This window comes from Pichia kudriavzevii, chromosome 4 (assembly GCF_003054445.1).
Source record: "Pichia kudriavzevii chromosome 4, complete sequence".
NCBI lineage: Eukaryota > Fungi > Ascomycota > Pichiomycetes > Pichiales > Pichiaceae > Pichia > Pichia kudriavzevii.
In genome coordinates this window covers 33,973-51,744 of record NC_042509.1, presented here as the reverse complement: position 1 = coordinate 51,744, position 17,772 = coordinate 33,973, and the positions used below count along the sequence as shown (strand labels likewise).

The window sequence follows — 17,772 nt, the reverse complement described above, 5'->3', positions numbered from 1 at the left end:
TATCACCAAACGGTCTGTTTGGGTATGTCTGTTCCCAAGTCATATTGAGGTTTTAGGGTTATCAGGAGTAGAATAGTTGCCATGCTCATCTAGAACTCTATGTTGGTGAACATGACTGGTATGTTTTTCGTTACGTGTGTTTCCCTCTTGTTCCTGTTCCTTTTTACGTTCTTTTCTCTGTTGCATTAAATACCTTTGGTAGGATTCCATTTTGTCATGGTGATGTGTCTTCTTTTGTAACCATTCGGTCAGGAATATTGGTACTTCACCATATACGATTTGGTACTCGCAAAGTTCACATAACCAAGTATCATTGTGCGGGTCATTTAAACCTATGTGGTTGATTGATTTTGCACTTACAGCGCTAGATCTTTTTTTGTTCTTCTTCTTCTTCTTGCTTTTTTTTGTACCATCATCTGGATGAATATGAAGCCTCTCTAAGCATTCTTTTTGTAACCTCTGTCGTTCTTCTAATGTAGGTCTCATATATTTGTCACTGTAGTAATTGGAAAAATCATGACCTAAATCTGCCTCATTTAAGGAATCCGATGTTGCCACGTATGCTGGTCCGTTTACATGGATTTGATATACGTCATCATTTTTTTGATGCTTTTGTTGTCCTTCAGGCAATTGCCTTTCGAGTTTATGCTGTTCATGATGTAGATTCTTTTGTTCGTCATCCTCCTGTTTTAGAATATTCTGTTCAGTGCCGCATTTCTGCAAATAATTAGCCATCTCTTCAAAATTCATATCTTTGAGTTGTTCAGCATAAGCCTTTTGAAATTCCTTCATATCATCAGCAAACCCTTCAATTGGCACCTCATCATTTTTGCTTCCTAGGTATCTGTCATCATTTTTTCCATGAAACATGGTATTGTTTTCAATCGACTTGGCAATTGTCCCCGAAATGTCCTTCTTCATACCTTCATCCAATTTGAAAGATTCCAGTGCCTTAATAATATGGGTATTAATCATTTTCCTGAAAACTTTTTCAGATTCAATATCAGAAAGCTGATCATGCCTAAAGACTAACTCGTCTTTCCTGTTCGCTTTCTGAAGGGTTGTGTCATAATATTTACTGGTTTCTTCTGTGTCAACTGAATCTTGTTTGTTAAAGTTTTCAAGTTTCGACACTTCTTCCAAAAAGTTATCAAATTTTTTATCTTGATTTATTATTTGGACCATTTGCTCTATATACTCATCGGGATTTTTGTTTGGCTTATCATCTGCTTCAAATTGTTTGTCAGCTGATTCCAATGAAACAGTTATATTATCGTCAACCTTAAGTTTCCTCACATTGTTAGACTCGATATTTTTTAGGAGAATGTTCACATCTGTATCTGAGGGCAAATTTTGGGATGCTATATGGTTTTGGGTTTTCTGTGTCCTGTAAATTCTTGCCCTTTCCTCTGATGATTGCGTTAGGTGATCGCTACTGAGGCTCGAGTTGATAATGTCTTCACTAATCTTTCCATTTTTTATTGCTTCCAGTGTCATTTTCAAGGTTCTATCATAGATTGCTAGTTTCTTTTGGATTTCCAATTTCTCCTCTTTTGAGAATTCATTCAAAAATGAATTCGAGTTGTTCAACGTATTTGCTGGTTCAGTTACGCAGGAATTATCCGAAGTTTCAATGTTCTTTATATAATGTGGTTCTAAACTCTTCGAAGATGTATAAAGTGTTTTCTTATTGTCTACCAGTAGTCCTGCTGCCATGTTAGACATAAAATCTTTAGAGGAAAGAACATACTGCAATTTCTCGGCGTAAGACATCGACTCCAACGCAGAGACATCGGTTGACTCAATAAATTTTTGTAGCTTTTCAATACAGGCTCTATCAGGGTCGCTATTCACTGTATCCTTTCCCATTTTTTTGCAGACCATAAACTGAGTGGAATCCCGGCAAACTACAGGCCAAGAAAAAACTACTGACGCCAGTAAATCTCTAGACACAAAAACTATATTTTCATGATGAATGAAATCTCGCATTTTCGCTGTAGGGTCAGAAGGCAACTCCAAAGACTGCAACTGCGATACGTGGGAGTAACCATTCTGCTCCTTAACCAATACTTTCTGCCTCTCTCAAGAGCTTCGCAAATGCTTTCTTATGGTGGCTTAACTGCTGATGGATCTCATCTATTCGGCGTTGATGTAGAATGGATATTGCCTTTTGCAAGAGATGTCTTCCATTTCCAGTGTTTTTCGAGTTGTCTTCAGTTCCCTCCGGAATTTGGTAATAGCAAATGTCAGTGCATTTCTCATTATCAATGCCATCATCGTTATCCATTATTTTCGTCTTCTTACGGCCACGGGGCCTCATTGTGCCTTCTTGCTTCAAAGTGTGAATGATGACTTTTGAGACGAAATTCGCAACATTTGAGTCGGCAATTTGATTACCAGCATAATCCGAACGATGTAGTCTGGTAACTATCGGATGGCTATTGATCCTTTCAACGATATCTGCCCATGTGGTGTCTGATTTCGCATCCAGAACCAGCTGACAGAGCAGTAACTGGATATCTGTTGGGATTTTCTCCACTGCAAAACTGGCTTCGTCCATATCCTTGAGGGAGAAGTGAATTAGGGCTTGGAATCAGTATTCACAATAGTAACGTTCATCGAACTTAGCAAGGAAGAAACATTTGGTTTATACTTGTGTGTTCAACTAACAACAGTGTGGAAATTTTACATAGTGAGAGAATCAACCCGCGTTTGTGAAGATGTTTTTTTTCTGTTTTAGACTTCTGTGTGTTATTATTTAGCAACCTAGAGTGTCAACAGACAAGCAAGGACACTTGTGTACTGGAGTCTGGAATCTGCCTGTACTTGCCAGCATATATATGACCGACCAATCTAAGATCCCTCTACGACCTGAATCGTCCGTTAGGTTATCCTTCAATGAGCGCAATTTAAACCAATATGCGACCCCCACTAATAAGCGATTTTCTTTAGCTTCAGTCAACAACAAGAGGTTATCAAGGATTCCAATCCCAGTCCAATCGTCCAAAAACTTGAATATGTTGTTGAATAACGAAAACATGAATCCAGAAATTCTTTACAAGAGGTCATCTATGGTTATACATCCAACAACTCAAGCAGAGAATACTTCCGTGGAAGACGTTAACTTGTCTCGATTTGCTGAGATGTCTCTGGATGGATCGAGAATACCGAGGTCGCCCAGTACCAACAACATAAGTAGAACACCTTCGTTAAATAAGCGTCATTCTATGATTATGGAAACACCCCAGAAAAAATCAAATCGAAATAGAATCCCCCATTTAAATATAATCCATGACACACCAACCAAGAGGTCAATTAATCGAGATAGGTGCAGCGACCTAGGACCTTCAAACTCAAAGCTGAAGTTTAATTATTTGACATCTACCAAGACGGACTACATACACAAGCCTGCAGAAAACCGACATTCTGGTATTTGGAAGGAAAGCAGAAAGGAGTCTCTACAACCTCTTGTTTACTTATCATCAACGAATAATTATGTCAAAACTAACAAAGTGAAAGTTAGAGATTTGGATGAACTGAAATACCTACTGAATGTGTCTTCAAACTTGAAGGAAAAATTTGCGAATGGAACTATGGATGCAGATCCCGACGAAAATGTTCCAAGCTACAAATACGACGAATTAAGTACCAAGCGACCTGATTTATTTGAGAAACTGAATATGTACGAAAGAATAATGCAATTCCGTGAGGTGTACTTCACAGGGATATCCAAAGAGCTGAAAATTAAAGTTGAACTCAGCAATTCGAAGGACAACTATGGGTTTGACGATAAGGAAAGAAACTACAAGATTATTATAGGCGACCACATTAAATATAAATACGAGATCATGTCCGTTTTAGGCAAAGGAGCTTTTGGTTCTGTTGTTTCTGTGGCTGACCATAGTCATGGAAAACGTCCCATATATGCTTGCAAAATAGTTAAAAACGATCCCAAATGTTCACTTCAAGCAGTCGAAGAAATCAAGTTATTGAAGAAATTGAACCATGGAAATATACTAAAATACCACGAACACTTCCAATTTCGTTCACATATGTGCATAGTGACTGAAATTTTAGGTATTTCATTGTACGAGGCAATCCAGGAGACCAAGTTTAGAGGATTCTCATTGGGCATAGTGAGGAAACTAACCTATGAAATTTTGAAGGGATTATCGTATTTACACCTGCAGGGGGTTATTCATTGTGATTTGAAGCCAGAAAATATTATGTTTTCCAACCAACTAGACATCAAGATAGTAGACTTTGGTTCTTCCTGTTATATTGGTAAACCCAGATATAGCTATCTACAGTCGAGGTTTTATAGAGCACCCGAAGTTCTGCTTGGAGGGCGGTATGATAGTGGTATGGATGTATGGTCACTTGGCTTGATTTCGTTGGAGATGTTTTCTGGAACTCCAATATTTCAACCACAGAGTGAATGGGAATTGTTTACCTTGTTGATTGAGTACTTAAATGTTCCATCAAGGAGATTCATTATGAGATTACGAGAAGAAATTCAGCAATATGGGGTAGTTGGTTTCGATGCCCAAAACAACAATTACGAGGCCCATTACTATAGAAACAACACCTTGTTATGGAAGGCATTTGACGATAAAGGGGGGCTGAATCACGAGTATGTGGTGCGCAAGTCCCGAAGCACCAATAAGTTCAAGCCGGGGTCTAAGAGCCTGAAGCGGTTTATTATGAAAAACAGGGACGAACAACTCATAGAAACAGGAGAGGCCGATATTCTGCTCCTCCAGTACTTGGAGTTTATTGAAGGATGTCTTGTGTGGAATAAAGCTACCCGTAAAACTGCAAGCCAGTTACTAGAGTCTCCCTTCTTTCACATGGACGAAGAGTAAACACTTTCCTTCACAAGACTTTCACCCACAGTGCTGACATCACCTCACCCACCGCCCTCCTTCTTTCTTATCTCCGCCATGTGGCGCATGAGCGTTTTTCGTGGATCTGCGTTTTTTTCCACTTCTCTTGTCTCTTTTTGGTTCTTTCACAAGGCGCGGCTCGTTATTTTGTTCCGTATTGTCATTTTATTATGCGCGGGCCCACGTTCCTGGAACTAATATGCATTAGTTGATTAGTTAATTAGGGACCCGTGGGGGGCGTCTAATAATACCAACCTGACCGGCTTTAGTATACCCTGTATATTTATTCATTTAAAAGGACCCGTGGAATACCTATTAGGGTCTGTTGACGTTTGCCAATATTGTTGGGAATGGTGTAGCAGCCATTGCTAGTGTGTATTTATTGTAAACCATACAGAGCGGTAGATGGGTCAGAAGTACAGGACCATGTTTGGAGATAAGATTGCTGTTGATGTCGAAAGGGGGGAAATCTATAAGGATGAACACAAAGATAGGGGACATATTCTGCGCATCGTGTCTTTCATGTACATGCTGATACTGGGGGCAATAGTTACACGGTTTTGCATTACGGGTGATCTGTTTAGCCAAACAATGGCTAAGGGGTTGCCTGTACCTCCAAAACATAACTTCGAGGTGCCATTCACAGATTTCAAAAGTGTAGGAAGCAGCATGGAAGCAGAAACCAAGTACCAATCTGCTCCTGACCATTGGAAGGGCCATTGCGGACAACAGTTTGAAAGAATGTATGATTTGAACATTACAAGCGGAATGGCGTATGACCGACTTGGCAATTTTGCCAATGTCACATTGGTCAATCACGACTTCTATGGACCTTTGATCGAGGCAAGCGTCGGTGATACTTTGATTATCAGGGTAAATAGTCACACGGACAACGCCACAGTAAAGATGGAATTGGATGGCGACTTCTCCAGTACTGTTGAAACTGTTGATGCGACATACATTTTCAAATTACAAATTCACGAGCATAATGCTGGCACCTTTCTCTATAGAATCCAAAGTGGTGATGCAAGTTTGTGCATTGGCCCCCTAATAGTCCATTCCCCCTGTGAGGATTCAAACATTGCAAGCTATTCGTCCGATTTCACATTCCTTCTCACCACTGACAATATTGGAAACACTGAGGATTCCCTCTCACATTTTCTCAAATTTCACCATGGAACTACAAGGATCAGACTGATCAATACAGATCCCATGAAGTTTCTCAACTTCAGTACAAAAACAAGGAAATTTGAGGTAGTGGAAAGTAAAGGTGAATTCATGAAACCAATTTTTACAAAAACACTTCGTATTGATCCCAATGGCACCTATTCTCTAATTTTTAGAAGAACCTCAATTTTGGGCAAAATATCAGCAAAAGCCTCAATAATAATGAAGAAGTTTCAATTTCCAGCTTGGAGCTGATCTCCATCTCCGTATATGTTTGATCTTTTGTATAACATACACTAATTGCTCTAATGCTCACATCCCACTAGGAGTAGTGCAGAACATGCCAATTCAGGCTCAATATAGAATTAGCAGCGTACGGTTCCAAAAGCACGTGAATATTACTGAAACACATACGGTAACTAGAACCTAGGAAATAAGCAATGGGCAGACTTTCCAATATATATTATATCAATAACCTCTACATTCTACTAAAGCTAAGAAAAAAAAATATGCCATAGCTTCCCTTGAAAAAATAGGGATTCAATAAAGTTAGTGAGAAATCCGCTTTGCTACCAATGTATTTCAGTTTTCGAGGGGAACATGCACAATGTACGGTTATTGTCGAAATTGATGCCGTCGTCTAGGCTACAAAGCATGCCAATGTTAAAAGTACTCAAAAAGTGTCCACGAATAGTTATCCCCAATCGAAATCCAATTCCCTCCAGTATATATATATATATATATAACCATTCGATTAGTACAAAAACAAAGTGTAGCACTCTTCCAAGACAATTATTGCACTCCTGTAAAATTATCCGCTATTCTCAACATGTTTTCGAGTCCTCTGAAAAAAAAAAATCAAGCTCTCGTTGAATATAGTACCCAAATATACCGACGAAGAGCTCTGCAATATGTGTGTCATCAGTTTCAACTACTACACTGAGCGTTGGCTTCACCCTTTTCTTCTGAAACCAGCGGAAGTTCATCTTTATTTCGGCAGTTTGTGTGCGCACATGGTCCCTCACTATGTTACCATTCACCATGGAAAATACATGTTCTCAAACGTTCCTCACTATAGTACTCGGCCGCACAATTCCGATCTTACGTGAAAGGGGAAAAAAACATACTTCGAGAGCTGTAGGAGCAAAGAGGAATGAGTACGCTGGTGCTCTCTCTCGTAGGTTTCTCAATGATTTATAAATACAGCATTTAGTATAATTACAGAGCCAAGGGAATAGAAAAAGAAGGGGCATATGGTTGTAACCGCATACACCCTTTTCAATTCTGCTCCCCTTAGCATATATTCTACAATTCAATGTCTTCATCGCTACTCAAACTGTCACTAGACTCATGCTGTGCTTGCTTCTCTCTTTCGAGCCTCAAGCTCTGTAGGTAGCTCATATCAATATCGCCTCTCAGCATTCTTCTTTCCTCCTCATCTTCACTTAGAATAACCTGCTCATTTCTGGCTTCGGCCATCGCATATCCATTGTCTAAATCCTCCTCCTCATCAACATCACTTGGAATATAGTAGTTTTCCTTCGTGGCAGCTCGTCTCCTCCTTGTGGTGAAGATGTCATTCATGTCTCTCTTCTCAAACTCTAGTTCTCTTAACATCCGCTCAGCTCTGCTGAATTCATCGGCCGGTGTAGTAGATTTCCGCTCCTTGGCTCTGCTTCTGCTTCCTCTTCTTTTTCTTCTTCTTTCTTCTTCATGCTCATCGTACTCATCGTCCTCGCTCTCAAAGTCATTCGTATTATCGTCTTCGTCGTCATCTTCATCTTCATCTGCATCTGCATCATCATCTTCTTCTTCAACATCTGCTTCAGAAGAGTATTCATCCGCATCGTCCGATTCATCCGTTTCGCCAAATGGAGCCTTGTGATCGTCTTCCTTAGTGGATTTTTCACCAGATTTGGAAGAATTCTGGACCATAGCTTGGGTTGCCTGAGTAGTATTTTGTCTGGCGATTTTCTCAACAATATCTACATTTCTAATTTGAGGTATTTTCGATGGCTTTATTGAATGCAGTAAACCCAACGGTTTTATTGGCTCTGATACATTTTTAGGAACTCCACTGGGGACAGCCAAGATACCCCCTTTGCTTTGGGATCTATCCAGATCTTTACGAACTAGAGGTAAGCGCTGTTGTGTTAAGACAAGTTTTTTAAGTTTACCATCAACATTGCGTGGTAGATCCTTTCCTTGAATAATGACTTTAGCATTGTCTGAATAGGAGCAATGTCTCAACTTCTTACCAACACATATATCACATGGCTTTTGCTTATTACAATATTGTGCTCGACCGTTCTTCTTACAAGAAATGCAACATGTATTATAAACGTCTCTGCGCACTTTGATTGAGTCATAATCGATTTCGATATTAGATTCTTTCTTTTGCAAAGCAGGCTCAGCTTCTTTTTTCTTAGTTTTTGATGCTGGGTAATCGTGTCCGGCTTTTACCGTATCCACCTTAAGGGGTTTTTGCTGGATCTTGGATTTAGTTGGTGGTGGCAATGGCGACGTTGATGGGGTAGTACTTGAAGTCTTTGTGCTGCTAGAATAGGGGGGATTTTTGTTGAGAAGTTCGTTTATTGTTTTCGCCCTATTGGTACTCTTGGCTTCAGGTTTTTCCCTTTCCATGGGATTGGATTGTTCTTGGCCATTTCTTGGATGGGTATTTACATTGGCGGTTTTCTGTGACCTCTTCAACAACCGATCACCTTTCAATACTGTATCTAGGTCCAGTTTTAAGTTCAAATCGACTTTTCTACTGTTATTGGTTGCGGAATTTGTGTTTACTGGAAGCTTCTCAACAGTAGTATTTATTTTATTACTGTTTCTGTTGTGATTACTATCAATACCAGTATTTGAAACGTTCGTATTCTTAACATTGCCATCTTTCTTAGTTGCCTCTTCGGACTTGCTTTTCTTATTGCTACCACTGTTACCTAAACCGGCACTTTTCGCGACCCCTTTCCCATTTTGCAAAGTTTGAGTGTCGCTTATTGGTTTATCATCTGTATTATGCGCAGACACTCTCGAAATCAATTTCTCCCTAGAAAGTGAGGTTGTTTTCGAGATTGAATTCGAGGAAAAAAATCTTGCAGAAATTGGCTGCCTTTGAGGGGTGGTGACTGTAACTGAGGGTAAATTAGTGGGCTCATTCTTCCGTTTATTGGATGTTGTAGTTGCCCTTGTAGTATGTCTACCAATTTCAGATTCCATGGCTTTGATGTCACTATTTCCATTTTTGGCCCGGCTATCACTAGTAGTGCCATCACTGCCGCTATCGCTATCACTGTCATCTTCATCCGACGAAGAAGACGATGAATCCAAGACAATTGGTATTTCTGCAACAGAACCGTAAGTCGATCTGGTAAGTCTCCTCCTTTTGATCAATGGAATAATATTATGTTCATTTAGATCTGCAATCAGGTCCGAAGAAGTCGATGGCGTTCCTCTTGAAGCGACTGGCGCCCTAGTATTTGCCATGATTGCTTAATGAGGGAGACTGTTTATTTTGCAGAGATGGAAATACGGAGACTGAGCTTACTAGTGTACAAATAGAAGGAAAAAAAAATAATAAACAATTCCTTTTCCTTTTCTCCCCCTTTGTTAGCCTTGGCTCTCTTTGAAATTCTCGAAACAAGCACGTGTTTTTTTTTATTTTTTCTTTTATTTTTTTATTTTTTTATTTTTTTTTGCTCAACGAGCTCTGGGAACATAAAATTTACAACATGAGAAAAACACAACTTTCCTACCGAGTTCTAAACAAACGAAGGTTCGACCCCCAGATGCGTAATATATTGGCCTGACATATGAGAAGAAGAATAAAGAAACTGAAAAAAAAACCCATAACACCCGTGCACCTAGAAAATGGGGAGGGCCAAGGAAAAGATGTGTGTTTACAAATTTCCTCTTTGGGGACGCCGGCGGTAAGTTTTTTCGGTTGTTCCGCGAGGTTGGCCAATTCCAAAAATTTCAGACTGTTTCCGCATTTTCCGCATTTTCTGGCCAATTAGTGTTATCGTACATTACTTCCCGTCCGTGGCTGTTTATTTTGGTTGCCGTCTGCTCCTCCTTTTTAGCCTTGGTTCAATAACGGTAATAATCGATTTTTTTTTCTTTAGTTCTACTGTGAAGATTAGTGTCTTACATTTGTGTACTGATTTGGTTTATTGCTAGACTCTAATTACCCATATTGCAAAGCTAACTTTCCAAAGAACGTTCTACAAGACCAAAAAAAAAAGAGAGAAAAAATCACTCAATTTCTAACCAAAGGTTTTTCGAAAATTGCATATTTTTTTCTTCTTGTTCAACTCGATTCTGTTCATACCCTCCTCTAAGTGATAATCCATTTCTGAATTCTTTCGTTACCACTTTTATTGAGCAATTGCCCATATTTGGTTTGTCAATTAACTCTAAAATAGAAGAAAAAAAAAGAAAATAGACCTTTTTGAATAATATCTAATAATGAAGTTCTCAACTGTCTTAAACTCTGCACTGTTAGCAACTGCAGTTTGTGCTGAAGCAGAAGCACACACTCCAACCACAACTGTCACTGTTGTGAAATCTGGTGCTGAAGTCACTCACAAGTTTGGTAGATTCAACAACACTCACCATGAAACAACCACTTCTTCCTCTTCTACTGGTACCCATAAGTTTGGTAGATTCAACAACACTCACCATGAAACAACCTCTTCTTCCTCTTCCACTGGTACCCATAAGTTTGGTAGATTCAACAACACTCACCATGAAACAACCTCTTCTTCTACCTCAACCGGTACTCACAAGTTTGGTAGATTCAACAACACCCACCATGAAACAACCTCTTCTTCTACCTCAACCGGTACTCACAAGTTTGGTAGATTCAACAACACCCACCATGAAACAACCTCTTCTTCTACATCGACCGGTACTCACAAGTTTGGTAAATTTAACAACACACATCATGAACAAACTACCACCACTGTCTACGAAGGCGCTGCAGCTAACGCAGCAGTCAATCCTTTTGTTATGAAAAATTCAGTTGTTGCTTGGTCTGCTGGAGCTGTTGGTTGTGCAGCAGCAGCATTATTATTATAAGTAAGTTTCCCAAAAAGAGACAAACAAGTTCTATAAAAACCACCATCATCAACCTAATTTCTTAATTACGCTTTTTTTTTGTTTAAAATCGTTTATTAATGTATAATTTTTTCTTACATTATAGTCATTCTATATTTTCTAATTTACCAAAAGCCAACCTTCATTATTTTCATTTTTTTTCCCTAATTTGAAAAAGACTTAAAATTACATGACTATTATAAAAAGACGAGGAAATAGATATATAAAGAGGTGATAGAGAAAAAAATTTAATTAAACAATGAAAATAGAACCGTTCAACAATCAAACTGTGTTGTGAAATGCAATTGATATAAATATCATTAAATGTTTTAAACTGAACATTGAACTCCAACTATTATTCAAATCATTTTTTTCTATCATTAAAGAGTAAAGGTAAAAGTAAAAATAAAAATTCAATATTTAAAGGAGACTAAAGATAGGAAGAGAGGTCAGAGAGAGAATAGAAGAAAAGACAAAAAAAATTGAAGGAATAGAGAAAATTGTAGTTGTCATGTTTTAGTGTTTTGGTGAGTGCTCTATTTTATAACCTGTGAGAGTTTTAGTTAAAATTGAAACCACCATCTTGTAATTTTGGGTCAACACCAAATCCAAACTGTTGGCCATTTTCAGAAACTTGTGGCTGCATAGTATCATAATTAGCCATATCACCTTCATCTTCTTCCTCCCCGAAATAGGTGTCTAAAATATGGAATGCCTTGTTATAGATTTTGTCGTTGACATTGTTTTGACATTCAAAGATTTTCTCGGCACCACCAGCTTCTTCAATAAAAACGGCATTTTCATTGATATTGGAATTTCTTGCTTCTTTTTCAATTTCGCCAACCTTCAATATATTCTCAATAGCATCTAGTGTAACTTCAATAATTTTGTTATCTGCAATTGCCAATAAATCACACAATGGTTTGATACACCCTTGGCTAACCAAATATTTGATTTGGTCCGGTCTTGATAATCCACCAGATGATGCATTCGAAATTGCCCAACATGCCTCCTTTTTCGTCTTATAATCACCTGTTGTCAATAGTCTAATGATTTGAGGTATTAAGTTAGCATCAATGACAGCCTGAATTTGATCTGCGTTACCCGCCGTAATATTGGAGATAGTCCAACATGCTTCTTTTTTGATTGATTCTTTGCTTGATCTTAACAAGGGACCCAATGCTGGTAAAACACCTGCATTGATTACAATTTGAGTTTGCAGATCAGTACCTGTAACAATATTACCAACTGCTCTCAAAGCAGGAGTTTGAACTAATGTTGACTCATGGCCTAATAATTCAACCAATCTCTTTGGAATTCTTGCATCACAAACTGCTTGGATGGCTTCTTGTGTACCGTCGGATAAATAAGAAACTGCCCAACATGCATCAATTAAGGTTTCAACATCGACACTATAGATCAGCTTAGCCAAAGTAGGTAAGGCACTTCTAACAATTTGCCAATCAGGCTGAGGATTCTTACCTCTGCATAAATTTGATAATGTCCAAGTAGCGGTTCTGATTAGAGACATCTTGGATGATTGGAACAAAGACAAAACCGGGTCCATCGCATTGCAACTCAAAACGTAATCCCTGAATGCTGAGGAGTCACCTGCAACATTTCCTAAAGCCCAAATTGCTTGTTCTTTGACTTCTGGGGATGGTGAATACAACAATTGAACAAAATGTGGAACTGCGCCAGAATCAACAACAACTTTGGTTTGCTCCGAGGAGCCAGAAGCAATGTTAGTTAATGCCCACGCAGCTTCCAATTGTAAAACCTCAGGTCCTGTTTGCATAAACTCAATAAATTTAGGAACAACACCTGACTCAATCACCAAGTCAATAGGTGGATTGTTTTCCTTTGATAAAATTTGTCTGAACTTAATGGATGCTTCAAGCTGGTCTTCTAAGTTACCAGAGTTGATTTTTTGGATCATTAATGGCAATTCTTGTTGAAGTTGTGTGTAAAACATCTGATCATTGTTATATTCGTCTGTTGAAGCTGCATCTTCATCATCAGATTCTGGTAAGCCGGAGATGTGTTCATTACCCGTAAAGTTTCTTCTTTTAGAAAGCATCTCCTCCCTCTTTTGCTTTCTCAATTCAACTTGTTGAGTCTCTCTTCTCCTTCTGACTTCATCGGCTTGGAATCTGTTTTTGTTCTTAAAATTTGCCTTTCTGTAGTCCGGAACATACCTTGAGGAATCTGCGGAATCCATGACTATTTCTAAATGTATCTAATTGATCTAAACCACAAAAATCCAGAAAAATAGGGTGTGACAGAAGTGAGCAAGTTTGAAATGTACTAGAGGTGAAAGTTATTCAAAGAAAAGAGAAGAAGGACATGGGTCAGAAAAAACTGAATACAGAGAAAAAAAAAAAAAATCTTTGAATCTTCAACACAAAGCTCTGAAGAATGAAAATCGAGAACTCTCAGTATTTTTAGAAAGGCTGAGTATGTTTCGTAGTGAAGATTAATCATATTGTGATCAGTCACATCTTCTGGGTACCTCAAAGACACATTAAACCCGTTAGTATATACCGGAGATAATTGTTATGTTGTTTAATGCGGGAATAATGAATTCCATGATGTACGGTACATCGAAAAGGACACCATTGCTATTTCGCCAGTTCCACATATCCAGAAATGTCCTTGAAAAGATCAAAATGGGTGAGGACCAAGAGAAATACTTTGTTCCCAACAACGGCGAAGAATATCAAATCAGATACAGAACTCACGGTAACTCATTCTATAGTCAAAGATTGGACAAAAAGTACAGACTTGGAAATACCCCGATCTATCAAAATCCTTTAATTAATTTTGTTATTGGCTCAAAAAGATTATCTCTTGCCTTTGGAGCAGTGGGGTGTGTCTTTGCATATTTGATGGATAGAACTGGTCTAGTTTATACAGAAATCTCACAGTTGGTGGCCATTTTCTCCTTGCTACCATTTCCTGCAGTTACATACTTGTTTGATCCAGTTGTTGCAAGGGTATGGAGGATATATGACACGACAAAGCCGCAAGTCTACGAAAACTTAGTTGCAGATGAAAAGATAGTGCTTGAAAAACTAAACTGGAATGGGTTTAGAACCTATAATGAGTTAGTAAGAGTTGATAGTTTACATGTTCCAAAAGGTAAAAATGACTATAGGGGAAGATTTGGGTTTGTGAATTTATTTTCATATGACGAAAAATTAAAGAGCACAAAGTACTACTATATTAACGATGGTTTCACCAACTTTAAGATGGAAAGAATTATAGCACTTGCAGAGAAAAGAAGTGGAATAAAGAACTCAGGTAGATCCTTCTATGGGTTTTAGTATAGTTAATTGTAAATAAGGTATAATGAGTTTATATAGAACATGTATAAAGAGTTCCAGACTGTTTATTGTTAAGTCCGGTAACCAATCTTATTCAAACCTCTTTGAATTAGATAAATGGAACTTCCTAAGAACCTAAACAAAGCCATGAACGCCACAATGTACAGGATAACGCTTAGAAAGATAAAGCTTTGTTTTTCTGGCAAGATAGAATCGCTCTCTGAATCCGAGTTGGGGAAAAGCTGTGACAATCCTCCTGTTTCAGTGACAACTGCTACCAAAATAAAGTTACTAAACATCCAAACTAGCACAGCCATTGATCTGAAAAATGCAAAGTAAAATACAGTCTTCTCATCAAGGTTTATTTCTGTATTATTATTCCCGGAATCTCTCGGTACCATTAATTCCTTTACCATGGACGAATAGCCTTCGTCAATCTGATATTTGGTGGTAGGAATGACAATCTCAAGCTCATCTTTGTCAGAACTACCTTTCTTTGCAACACCTAAATCATTCACTTTATCTTGGCCTTTTGTACCCCACGATATATCATGCATATTACAGAATGCATAAATGTTCAAGATATTCACATAGGCCGGGGAAAGTAGCAAATATTGAATAAAGCTTGTGAACATATGAATGGGTTGCAGAAACATGATGAACCCAATCAAATATAAAACATATGTGGATAAAGTTGAAATGATTAAATTTCTGAATTGTGTTTTAACAAATATAAAATCCCAGGAAAAGTCTTTATCTCCTATGATTTCTTCAAAAGATTGGACAGATAATAAAATTGATGCGAATATCATGTAACACATTAAAATGGCAAAGAACACCACTATGATCAAATAAAACATTCTGGTACCCTTAGGTTTATTGCCAAATGACAAGACAAATGTGGTTGCTAAAGATGCCATATATAACCATAAAAAAAACACAGAGAGTATATTACCTGGCGCAAATTTGACGCTAGGCTCCGCTAGATAACAGCTTAAAATCCGAAAAACTAGAAAGTACGAACCCAAGGAGAAGAATGAAACCAATAAATTTAGAAGTTGGTACACGAATTGTACCTGTAACATTATCTTTCTTCCAAATGAGTGGTTTGTACTCCAAATTTTGAAAAATTTGCAAACTGAGTAAAGAGCAGCAAAAAAGGAACCATTCAACCACCTACGTCTCTGTGAAATGAAATCATCTATACGCTCAGGGACATCCGTGTAAGCCCCGGCTGAATGAATGTACTTTAATATCCATTTTTCGTTTTTCTTTGCTATCAGCTCAAAACATAAGATTCTGTCTTCGGCTAGATACATATTGGCGTTGAAAATGCCGTCTTCGTTGTTCTTGCTCAAATCCTCACCTCTCAGGTATTTATCCATCGGCTCACCGAGCAAAGCCTCGTACCGATACGCTGAAAATGCACCAGGTAAAACCGTAACAAATCCAAATACACTTTCCATAGGCTTGTCTAATATGTTTGACACTTTGTACTCAAAGTTTTGTGCCGCAATTAAGGGATTCAAAAGCAGTCTCCACCCTTTACCGAGACTTGCCTTGATCTCTCCACAGCTTCCTGCAACTCTTGGGTTGTCCTTAAAACTCTTCCAGAGTTTATATAGAGACTTATTTTCAGGCTGCGTGCCAACATCTAGTAGGATGATCACGTTAGGCTTCAAAACTGGAGCAAACGCTTTAAAAGCCCACTTGTGTGAATTAATCTTTTGCTTGTTTTGCTCCTTCAAACAAAACACCATTTGGATTGGTACTTGGTTCTCTGTTGTTAGAGTAACACGATCATTGTATATCTTAGAGATTCCAACCATCGTAGTGTATTCGTAAATATGAGAAATTACCTCTTCGTCATTTATCTGATTTTTGGCAAATCCGTCTTGGTACACTCCCAACGCAGCCAATAACGCCTTCGACCTAGGATTCAACTTCTGCCGGCCATCGCTCACTATACACACAACAATTTTTTGCCATGAATTCTTACCCCATGTTGAAGAGTTTTTCAAACTATACAGATACCTGATGTTTTTCATGACTCCCTTTAATGTTCGAGCTAGCAATATTTCGTCTTCATTGTACATTGTAATGACAATCATCAATTCCGTTTCTCTGGGCTTGGTGTAAAACAGCTGTCGCAAGGAGAATTTCTTCTGCTGAAATTCCTCTGGTTCTGCTGTGCACGCTTGGAACCTCATGAACAAAAACTCCCTATCTTTCTCACTAAGTGGCACTTTATACTTATTCAATAGAATTTCCGATATAGGACAATCGAGAACTAGGTTTCCATCGACCATTCTAACCTGCTTGGCTGATGGATTTGTAACATCCTCGTCTATGTGCTCTCCATTGTTATAGAATTCTACAGTTTTAGCAACTGCCTTGGCATTCTTGAAGGTTGAATCTCTTCTGGTTAGCAGTGAACTTTTAGAAGCGGTGTTAGTAGTTGAACTCACAGATACGGATCCATCCGAAGAATTGTCTGAAGAATACTCAACTTCAAATGGATTGTAGACATCATATGGCGTGTTTATAGGATAGTAAGAGTTCCCCAAAACCGGGAACGGATCAAAGTTCTCTTCGGCTCCACCTTCTAGTTCATCGTCGTCAAATTCGTAACCACCGAAAAAATCTCCTCTCTCCAAGTGATCATAACAGGATGGATCATCATGAGTCTTATATTTATCATCAAAAGGATCTTCAGTGGGGCCTATCTCATACAGAGGGATACTTTGCGTGCCATGTTTTTTTCCCGAATGTGTATTTAGATGCTCGTAATTAACGTTTTTAAGTTGTGGAAGTTCCGGAATAGTGAAGGGATTTCCACTTAGAAAGTATGAACTTTGATTCTGCAGCAACACCCTACTCGGAGAGACAGAAGGTGAGCGACTATATATTTCATGTATTGGAGAGTGTGAATTTCGACGACTCCCTCTTGTGTACCTATCTGGTGAATAGCTTACAGCCGGTATATCAAAATGTCCTAAAGACATTTCCGAGTCATTACTGTGTACAAATTCATATCCATGATCGCTGCTTGTGCTCTGGCTAGCTCTGTTTAATCTGCGAATGTTCTTAAAATAATTCTCCTGTCTTGAACGTCCTTGCTCTCCCTGTCCGTGCATCGCAGGACCTTTGAACACAAAGAGACGTTGAAAACGTAAAAGTAAACACTATGAAATGAAAGGTAAACATACTTTTCTTGTGCACATGATATCCAAAATCTCCGATTACTCTTTTAGGATGTCGTGCTTTTTTTTTTCTTCTGAAATTTT

General features: G+C 38.4%; 9 protein-coding genes across 9 annotated transcripts; 4 read left to right on the top strand and 5 right to left on the bottom strand.

Moving 5' to 3' along the window:
* Positions 1-39: 39 nt before the first annotated feature.
* C5L36_0D00300 (uncharacterized protein) lies at positions 40-1,989 on the bottom strand (the record flags this gene model as incomplete). The annotated part of the gene is made up of 1 exon (XM_029466908.1): positions 40-1,989. One exon carries the CDS (start codon positions 1,987-1,989, stop codon positions 40-42), a length of 1,950 nt encoding a protein of 649 aa, XP_029322768.1.
* A 70-nt stretch (positions 1,990-2,059) lies between these two features.
* C5L36_0D00295 (uncharacterized protein) lies at positions 2,060-2,560 on the bottom strand (the record flags this gene model as incomplete). Its single annotated transcript, XM_029466907.1, has 1 exon — positions 2,060-2,560. One exon carries the CDS (start codon positions 2,558-2,560, stop codon positions 2,060-2,062), a length of 501 nt encoding a protein of 166 aa, XP_029322767.1.
* A 280-nt stretch (positions 2,561-2,840) lies between these two features.
* Positions 2,841-4,865, top strand: C5L36_0D00290 (uncharacterized protein; the record flags this gene model as incomplete). Its single annotated transcript, XM_029466906.1, has 1 exon — positions 2,841-4,865. One exon carries the CDS (start codon positions 2,841-2,843, stop codon positions 4,863-4,865), a length of 2,025 nt encoding a protein of 674 aa, XP_029322766.1.
* A 426-nt stretch (positions 4,866-5,291) lies between these two features.
* On the top strand, positions 5,292-6,308 carry C5L36_0D00285 (uncharacterized protein; the record flags this gene model as incomplete). The annotated part of the gene is made up of 1 exon (XM_029466905.1): positions 5,292-6,308. One exon carries the CDS (start codon positions 5,292-5,294, stop codon positions 6,306-6,308), a length of 1,017 nt encoding a protein of 338 aa, XP_029322765.1.
* Positions 6,309-7,358: 1,050 nt separating this feature from the next.
* C5L36_0D00280 (uncharacterized protein) lies at positions 7,359-9,548 on the bottom strand (the record flags this gene model as incomplete). Its single annotated transcript, XM_029466904.1, has 1 exon — positions 7,359-9,548. One exon carries the CDS (start codon positions 9,546-9,548, stop codon positions 7,359-7,361), a length of 2,190 nt encoding a protein of 729 aa, XP_029322764.1.
* A 981-nt stretch (positions 9,549-10,529) lies between these two features.
* C5L36_0D00270 (uncharacterized protein) lies at positions 10,530-11,141 on the top strand (the record flags this gene model as incomplete). The annotated part of the gene is made up of 1 exon (XM_029466903.1): positions 10,530-11,141. The coding sequence occupies one exon, from the start codon at positions 10,530-10,532 to the stop codon at positions 11,139-11,141; it is 612 nt and encodes a 203-aa protein (XP_029322763.1).
* Positions 11,142-11,718: 577 nt separating this feature from the next.
* C5L36_0D00260 (uncharacterized protein) lies at positions 11,719-13,380 on the bottom strand (the record flags this gene model as incomplete). Its single annotated transcript, XM_029466902.1, has 1 exon — positions 11,719-13,380. The coding sequence occupies one exon, from the start codon at positions 13,378-13,380 to the stop codon at positions 11,719-11,721; it is 1,662 nt and encodes a 553-aa protein (XP_029322762.1).
* A 337-nt stretch (positions 13,381-13,717) lies between these two features.
* On the top strand, positions 13,718-14,485 carry C5L36_0D00250 (uncharacterized protein; the record flags this gene model as incomplete). Its single annotated transcript, XM_029466901.1, has 1 exon — positions 13,718-14,485. One exon carries the CDS (start codon positions 13,718-13,720, stop codon positions 14,483-14,485), a length of 768 nt encoding a protein of 255 aa, XP_029322761.1.
* Positions 14,486-14,556: 71 nt separating this feature from the next.
* On the bottom strand, positions 14,557-17,622 carry C5L36_0D00240 (uncharacterized protein; the record flags this gene model as incomplete). Its single annotated transcript, XM_029466900.1, has 1 exon — positions 14,557-17,622. One exon carries the CDS (start codon positions 17,620-17,622, stop codon positions 14,557-14,559), a length of 3,066 nt encoding a protein of 1,021 aa, XP_029322760.1.
* Between the last annotated feature and the right edge of the window lie 150 nt (positions 17,623-17,772).